This window comes from Corvus brachyrhynchos, unplaced genomic scaffold (assembly GCF_000691975.1).
Source record: "Corvus brachyrhynchos isolate BGI_N302 unplaced genomic scaffold, ASM69197v1 scaffold7, whole genome shotgun sequence".
NCBI classification, from domain to species: domain Eukaryota; kingdom Metazoa; phylum Chordata; class Aves; order Passeriformes; family Corvidae; genus Corvus; species Corvus brachyrhynchos.
Window position 1 is genome coordinate 4403995 of NW_008239054.1, and position 9220 is coordinate 4413214.

Consider the following 9220-nt stretch of genomic DNA (forward strand, 5'->3'; position numbering starts at 1 on the left):
TTCCTAAAGGTAAGCAAGTTGATCTGGAACACCTGTAGTATTTCAAGTATTAAAACTAGAAGTGATCTGCACCCATCAATATGTCAGGAGAATTTTATGAAGACCTTGTAGACCTTCAGCAATTATTTTAGAACTTTTAATAAACCAGAAGTTGATACTCTCAGGGTCCATTTGCTCATTTTTGTTCCCTCTTCTCCTATGCTAAAGCATAGGATGACTTCAAATCCTGTGGAATGTAAAAGCTTACTCAGTTTTCCTTTAGAGAAGGAAGGCCTACTTGTTATCCTGCAGCACTGGTCATCACAGAAAACAAAAATGCAAACTAACTCATGCACTTGATAGTTATCTTAAAAGCTACAGAACTATCATATAAGCAATGAAGCTTTAACTAGAAAAACCTTAACTAAGTCAACTGAATATTGGATCTCTATGATACAACAACATTGTAAAAGTATGCAAACCATTTACAAAAAATCACATCACGAATTAAACTGAAGCATTTAATTAGCTACAAATCTAGTTTTTGATCATTGTTATTCAGTTTAGATACTGCTCATGTGCTATAAAACTGCAGTTCTAAATATATACCTGGACTTCAACTACCCCACTTAATATAGAATTCCCTAACATTTGCACTTATCCTATCCCGTTGCTCTTTTATCTAATATCAAACCCCTTAAAATATTAAGGACAATGGAAATACAAGTTTAAGAGGTGGTTTCAGCTTGTAATTCATAAAACCTGTTAGCATTGTAAAGACAGCACCTCAAAATACTTAACATTGCTCTTTAAATTACAACAGCAGAGACCTTTCTCACGTTTTATCTTATTCTCAAATTTATATTCAACAACAGTTGCAGACAAGTCTAAACACATCACAAGCAACTACTCAAGTGCTGCAGAAAAGTGCAAACTGACGTGAGCACACCATGTTTCAGGTGACATCAGGCTGGTGACCTGTCACTAGTGGGATTCCAGAGGGCTCTGTCTTAGGCCCTGTGCTCTTCAACATCTTCATAAATGACTGGACACAGGACTGTAAGGGATACTGAGCAAGTCTGGAGATGGTACAACACTGGGAGGAGCTGAGGAGCTGTCGATTCCCTCCAAGGCAGAGAGGCTGTGCAGAGAGACCTCGACAAATTAGGGGACTGGGCAATCACCAACTGTATGAAGTTCAAAAAGGGAACATGCCGGATTCTGCACCTGGGCTGGACACAACCCTGGATGTACAGACAGACTGGGGAAGGAGATGCTGGAAAGCAGTGCCATGGAAAGGGACCTGGGAGTCCTGGTCAGTGGAAAGGTGACCATGAGTCAGCAGTGCCCTGGCAGCCAGGAGGGCCAAGTGTGTCCGGGGGGGCATCAGGCACAGCATCAGCAGCCGGGCAAGGGAGGGGATTGTCCCACTCTGCTCTGCACTGGAGCAGCCTCACACTGAATTCTGTGTGCGGTTTTGAGCACAAAAATATAAAACCAATATTAAGCTATTAGACAGCATCCAAAGGAGGGCAATGAAGATGGTTAAGGACCTTGAAGGGAAGCTGAATGAGGAGCAGCTGAGGTCACTTAGTCTGTTCAGCCTGGAGGAGACTGAGAGGAGACCCTATTGCAGTCTACAACTTCCTTGTGAGGTGAACAGGAGGGGCAGGCACTGATCTCTTCTCTGTGGTGACCAGTGACAGGACCTGAGGGCATAGCCTGAAGCTGTGTCAGGGGAGGTTTAGGTTGGATATTAGAAAAAGGTTCTTCACCCAGAGGATGACGGGGCACTGGAACTCCCACCAAGGGAGTGGTCACAGCACCAAGCCAGATGAAAGTTCCAGAAGCGTTTGGACACTGCTCTCAGGCACATGGTGCAACTCTTGCGGTGTCCTGTGCAGGGGCAGGAGTTGGACTCAATGAACCTGATGGGCCCCTTCCAACTCAGCATATTCTGTGATTCTGTGAGATTTTAAAACAACACAAAAATCTGTTCAACTCATTAAAAATAATGCTGCAAGTACTATTTCATATTCTGTACCTGTAGGGTGAAACTGCACAAATTCTAAGTCCTGGCAAGGAAGCCCAGCTCGTGTGACCATGGCAGTGCCATCACCAGTACTGGTATGAGCAGATGTGCAGCTGAAATAAGTGCGGCCATACCCACTACGGAACACAAAAGTCAATAGAATTAGCAGGAAGAAAAGTTAAAACATCACTAGAACATACCACCAAACTATGCTGTTTGCACAACTGTGGAAGTAGAGAAAAGGGTTAACAAGAAAAGTGCAGAAGTTCAATCAAAAGAAAACAAAACTGGTTTCAAATATGCTCAACCATATTTGAAAAATGTCTGGTGACAGAAAAAGAGTACCAATTCCAAAGCAGGATAGTTAGGTTAATATCAGAAGCTTTCTGCCAGAAAAAAAAGTTATTTCAGAAAGTTCTCTCAATCCATACCATTCCACTTCATTTGAACTATCACTAGCAGTTTTATAAAAAATAGCATATAACAATGGTTTAGATCCCCCTGGTTTTATATTCTTAGATTTTAAAATTTAGTTGGCCAGGTACTAAACATGAATTATTACACTGCAAACATCTAGGTTAGTCTCCAACATTATTGAGAACAGCCGATCGGCCCAATTTCAGGACAAACTCTCAGAAGAAACAGCAATGTACATATTCTGTGTACCTCAAAGTACACAAGCATGAAAAATGTGTCAGAAAGACAAATTTGGTTGCCTACATAATTTATTTGTATCTTTTACAGATACATTTATAAATATTTTTCATATTGAAATAGGACACAGCCATAAGCAGCAGAAGACTAATGCAAATAGCATTCTAATAGACATTCTAACAAACTTTGCAACCAAGTAATGTTAAGTTACACTCATATTATGATAGTTTCATCCTAGAACACTTAGAACTACAGTGGCAATATCTTAATGAAACAGATTCTCTGGAATGTTGACAAAAGCCATTTCCTACAGGAAATTCAGAACTCTACAGACAGACACATTGGAAGCACTGCAACTATGGCTGTTTTAAAGAGTACGTTTTAAAAATCAAAGACCATCTGAATCATATATATTACTCTTACATATTCTTACTTTATGCCATTGTTCTAGAATTCAAAGTTAGACCTCATACCAAATTTATACATGGTCACAAAATCAGCATGTGCCTTCTTTCAGAGGGAATGACTGAATTCAGTTATATTCCTTTAAGTGTGGGGGGGAATGAACCCATAAATTATGTTTTGTCAATCAATGTATCTTCTCCACGCTGTGGATATGAATACACATGCAAGCACACAAACTTCCAACTGATAACGCTCCCAAGTTTTGGTCCTTCATCCCAAATGTTACATTACCCAGTGGCAATGACCGTGTTTTTTGCCCTAAAACGATGTATAGTTCCATCTTCAATGCAGAGGGCAATAACACCACGGCATTCTCCATTCTCCATAAGTAGGTCCAAGGCAAAATATTCAACAAAGTAGCTTGTATCGTATCGTAGAGACTGGAGGAAAATTAGGAAAGGAACTTTTACTGAAGTAACCTCTCTTCAAAATTGTGAATACACATGGGCTGTACCAGGATAAAAAACATCCCCACCAACTCTCACAGAAGACTGTTTCCTCGTAACTATTTATTACTGAATTTGCTAATTAATCTGCTCTAGCTTTAAAAGATACAAGTAGCAGCAAAAGCACTTAACTCTGAGCAGTCATGAGTGAGTCAGCAGGACTTAACCATTTCACTCTACACTTGGCAACACATTAGCCAGCTGCAGTGCTCCATACATGTACAAGCACGTCGCACTTAAGCGCTCCCAGAGATACGGAAAACACTTCCAGGAGCCCAATAAACCAGCAGGAGCAGGAGGCAACTAGTCAAACATTCTTTCATGCCCTCAGGGATCAGAACAGTGTTTGGCAGCATTGAGAATTTGTATGGCAGCAGCACACACAGTGCGAAGCTGGAGGAGAGCAATTAGCTGGCTACCAAGTAAATAAAAAACAGTAGCTACCGGGCACTTGGATTTCTGGTTTCAAGTAGCTCACTACCATTTTCAAACAGCCAGAATTTCCTTTAATTATCGTTTGCAGAATTAACAGGCAGACATGCTGGAACACTAGTCACTTACTTGCCATAGAACAAGCTCAGGAATGCACAGTAGGCTTTAATTCATTTACACCTTGTTTCCCCCTCCTCCCAGTTTGAAGACGAGTGAAAAAAAATGCTGGCTTGTGCCTCTTTACAGAGTTCCCCAATGGTGCTGTGTCAAATTTTTGGAAAAAAAGGGCTTTTGGGGCAAAGTTTACATAAATTCTCTTTGGGTCTAGTTAACAGACACAAAAGTACTAACAGTGCAGAACTAGTCCAGACCAAAAAGCTGACGCTAATTAGTATCCATTGTCTTCATCCTTCCACATTGCCTCAGGAAGGAAGATAACCCAGAAACGCTATAAGCCAGTCCCCTGGATTCCTCATTCATATGTGAACAGCTACATGTTTGTTTGCTCTGGGATTGATTTTTTTTTTCAACCTCTTGGGGGGAAAAGGGAAAAAAAAAAATCAGTCAATGCAAATGCAAAAACCCAAACCAAGTTTACTTCACAACTCCTTACCCTGCCATACAGAGTATGTAAGAGTGAATGTCCAGTCCTGTCTGCAACACAACAGCATCTGTGGGCCTGTCCTCCTTTTCCAAACTGAAGACTCTGTCCACCGAACGCACGCTGATAGATTTTTCCTTCTTCAGTTCTGCTGAATGGCATCCCGTAATTTTCCAGCTGTTGAACCCAAATGCAAGCATCAAAAGCTATTGCTTGTGCATCACAATACAAGAAGTTATTTTAAGGAGATCTCCTTGGAAGCTAGCCTGTGTTATTTATAACTACAGCTGACAGCAAATCCCATGAGTCTCACCTCTATCACAGCAGCTGGGGCTTGCTCAGTCATGTAGTGTATGGCATCCTGGTCACCCAGCCAGTCCGACCCTTTCACTGTGTCATAGAAATGCCACCTCCAGTTATCATCCTCCATGTTGCCCAGAGCAGCATTGATCCCTCCCTGTAAATGAAAATCCATTTTCCTGGAATTACACTACTCAAGTACAGCTTTAGTAGGTTTACCTTGTTTCTATTAAAAACCACACACCAGTTATGCATCTATGTACAAGAAATAAAGTCAGATTTAATGTGGCTGTGAAAAACCTGTAAACTCCTCAGTTTCACAATGGCTTGTCCTGCTGTTCTGTGTGAAACAGTGAATCACAGTTGCACTCAGGGGAGACAAGCAGCACTGCATTTTGATAATGTTTAGAAAAGGGGAAGAAAAAAGAGGCAGTATCATGAAATGAAAACATAAGGGGAAATAAGGATTTTAAGGACAACTGGAAGTGAGATTAAAAAAATGTGTCTTGCAACATCACTGGCTTGGAAGCCAAATGAAATGTACCTGTTACTTACTATAAAGTTTGGCAGGGATAGGTTAATGGCTGGACTCTTGTGATCTTAGAGGTCTTTCCCCAACTTAATGATCCTGTGATTCTATGATATATTACCCCCCTAAAACGTTTCTACTAAATATGCAATATTTATAAAAAGAAGCACGGCCTTGAAACAAGATGTTCAAGTGCCCCATTCCTAGAAGTGTTAAAGACCAGGCTGGATGGGGTCCCGAGCAACCTAATCTAATGGGTAGAACCCCTGCTCATGGCAGGGGCGTTGGAACTGGGTAACCTTTAAGGCCACTTCCAACCCAAACCGTTCTGTGATTATTCTACATCCAAATCAGCCTTCTGACAGCAAGCATTTTTTAAACATTGGCTCTGCCTCATTTCTCACCTGTGCAGCAACAGTATGAGAGCGGGTGGGAAACAGCTTGGTAACACAGGCTGTGTTAAACCCAGCTTCTGACAAACCAAAGGCAGCCCGCAGGCCTGCTCCTCCTGCACCCACAACAACTGCATCAAACTCATGGTCCACTACTGGGTATTGGGTAGAAATCTGGAAAAATAAATCAGTTTGTTATGATCACAAGTAGCTCAAGAGAGGTCAAACAATTTTCATAAAAACACAAGCAGGATAGGTATAATGTTCTCAATAGACTTTTGCAGCAATTGCTACATCTGTTATCCTCTCTTGGTTGGAAACCATCATTAAAAAGAGTCAGGCATTTCAGCAACTCAGTCTCACGAAATACTTAACGGCAACTTCCACTACAAGCATGATGTTTCCTGTCTGTCAAGCATTTAGTGCATTACCGAATCACAATATAAAAAGTACAAACATACCGAGTCAGAAACCTTTGTGGAGGCATTTTTCTTTCCATAGACTGTGAAGTGCAAGTTCCGTGCGGGAGCCTGGCATGCTGCTGGCCACTACGGAAAGAAGCCAAGACAACTATTATGGAACAAATGTTTCCATAGGATAGACTTTCGTCATTCTCAGCTACCCTACATTTATAACAAATCTTCATTTACCACTGGTAGCACATATACAAGAATATTAATGTATTTTAGAGCTACCTGCAATGAACCTCTGGCTTTCCTACAGTCATGCCATATAATCAAAAAAAGTTTGACTGATGAGAGAACAGCCTGAAGTTAACAGGGCGTCCCAGGCCATGCATTATTTACTTCACTAACAGTGACCAGCCTCTCAGACCTGTCTGAGGCTGCACTGACAGAAGAATGTATTTGCAATTAATGCTGTAGTATTCTTGTAGTTTGTCATAATCAAGCAGAGATGAAGACAGCTTTGTGGAAACCATAGGAAGTAATGGAAAATTACTCTCCTGTCAAGTAATCCCCAGAATTGGAATTATTTCAGGTGGTCACAGTACTGAAAATTAAAAAAGGTTGTAGGGAATGGTCTTCCAGCTGAGCATTGCTTCAAAAGTCAGAGATATTTCTCTTATTCTTTATTAAATTAGTGACCAATTTGGAACCATTTATTAATACATAAAATAAGCACAAGGGTGCAAGTTTTACCCTTCTGCAATGTCACCCCCTCCCCCCAACATGTTCAAAACCAAACCAAAACAACAAGCACTGCACCCAAACCTACTCAGTATGCAATCTTTGCTTGGATAGATTAGAACAATCAGAATTTTAGTCTCCACCTCTCCAATGTATCAGAATCTGGTATTCCTTCTTTACACAGTTCAGAAACAAAAAGCCTAACTCAGCATGTACAATTGCTGAGAACAGCAACACAAAACCATGTGTGCGACCTGTCCAGTGACATCGGCATTTCCCTATTTGAAACATACTCTAAAATTCGCTGAGTGTTATCTGCCTTTTCCAGCAGCTGTTACATTCATGGTTCAATCACCCTACAATATGCTAACAAGGAGCTCTTCCCTGTCCATTACTTCCAAATGTGCACCTCTTCCATCATCTATGAAGTGAACTACAGTACACATTCCTCAACCTAGTTTTATCATTTCTCATACCAGTTTCCTCAAATTATCTTCTTGCATAACAGCAGATCTTACTCTGCCATTATACTTGCTAACACGTTTCTGGTTTCTACTGTCATCTTGGAATGAGAGATCAGTCTCAACACCTATTCATAGCGTTCTACCAGTACTCTCCTCCAGGCAGCTCCTCTCTCTGTTCCACACTGCTGTGTTACTGGCTTTGAGTCCGAACAAAAGTCCGCAAAGCAGAAAAAGATGTTACACTTTTCTGAAGGAAACACTGATTGCAGTGATCCTGAATTGTTATGCTGCCAGGAAGATCATGACCCTTGTGAAACTTAAGGTCCAGCCAGGGCCAACTCACTTCCATCTAGAACACGGAGACACTCTTTAAGCATTTCCCTTTCTCTGTAGTTGTCTTTTCTGCACTTGTTTTGTAACACAAGGGCAACTACAGCTCATTTTTGTAATCCCAAGCTCTTTATGGACATGCAGGATGAGAACAGTAAGAAGAAATGGAAAAATCCCACCTCACCATGGAGAAGAACAAGCCTTCACGCAGGACTTACAGCCCAGCTTACAGTCTTGTAACTTAACAGTCCAACACAAACCTGCCAGACGCCTCAGCAGCCCTTTCTGGCCACAATCACCAGCCAGGTTCAAGCAACTCAGATACACACTAGCTTCCCACACAGGTACAGAATCACAGAATGCATTAGGTTGGAAAAGGCCTCCAAGACCATAGAGTCCAACCAATGACTAAACACCACCGTGTCAACTAGACCATAGCACTAAGTGCCATGTCTCGTCTTCCCTTAAACACTTTCAGGAATGGTAACTCCACCACCTCCCTTGGCAGCCCATTCCAATGTCTAATCACCCTCGCTGGGAAAAAATTCTTCCTGATGTCCAACCTGAATGTCCCCTGGTGCAGTTTGAGGCCATTTTCTCCCATTCTGTCACTAGCTGCATGGGAGAAGAGACTGACCCCCATGTTGCTACAACCTCTCCTCAGGCAATTGTAGAGAGTGATAAACTTCCGCCTGAGCCTCCTTTCCTCCAGGCTTAACAACCCCAGCTCCCTCAGCCACTCCTCACAGGACTTGCGTTCAGACCCTTCACCAGCTTAGTTGCCATTCTCTGGATTCGCTCCCGCACCTCAATGTCCTTCCTCAATTGAGAAGTCCAGAACTGAACGCAGCACTCGAGGTATGGTCCCAGCAGGGCCGAGCAGTGGAGCACAACCACGTCCCTGCTCCTGTTGTACACGCAATTATTGCTGATACAGAATGAGTCTGCGGCGAGCTTTCTACCCCGCTGCTGGACCCGCACCTGCCAGGCTCCTCCAGGGCCTTTCCCAGCACATCCCGTTCCCGCTACCTCCCTCAGTCCCTCAGGACCTACTCAGGGCCTCAGGCTACGGCGGTCGCTTCCCGAGCCGGGAGGCGCGGCCCAGCTATGCCCACAGCCACCTACTTCCAGGAACCTGCCCCCGGGACACGAGTAGCGAGGTCGGTGCCTCTCCAAAATAGCACCGGAGGGACCGAACTTGCCGGGGGTGGGGAGATTACCGGGCGGGTCAAGGTCAAGGAGGAGACAGCAGAGCAGGGCCGCCGCCGGCAGGAAAACAGGGCAAGACCAAGGGCAAGGACAGGGACAGGGACAAGAGCAGGAGCAGGGACAGGAGCAAGAGCAGGGACAGGGACTCACCGCCCGGGAAGCCGCGACCGGGCGCAGCCAGCGCTTCGCCAGCCCCCGCGCCGCCGCCGCCGCCATCACGCACAGCACACATGGTGGGC

At 43.4% G+C, this 9220-nt stretch overlaps 1 protein-coding gene across 1 annotated transcript in view; it reads right to left on the bottom strand.

The window, feature by feature from the left end:
- Positions 1–9213, bottom strand: part of SDHA (succinate dehydrogenase complex flavoprotein subunit A) — a 15354-nt gene extending 6141 nt beyond the window's left edge. The window contains exons 1-7 of the mRNA XM_008637519.2: positions 9132–9213; positions 6292–6378; positions 5843–6004; positions 4923–5066; positions 4622–4786; positions 3362–3510; positions 2024–2148 (exon numbers count right to left, since the gene is read on the bottom strand). Of these exons, the coding sequence (XP_008635741.1) occupies positions 2024–2148; positions 3362–3510; positions 4622–4786; positions 4923–5066; positions 5843–6004; positions 6292–6378; positions 9132–9197 (898 nt within the window). The 5' untranslated portion in view covers positions 9198–9213. The remainder of the gene's footprint in view (positions 1–2023; positions 2149–3361; positions 3511–4621; positions 4787–4922; positions 5067–5842; positions 6005–6291; positions 6379–9131) is intronic.
- Positions 9214–9220: the final 7 nt, after the last annotated feature.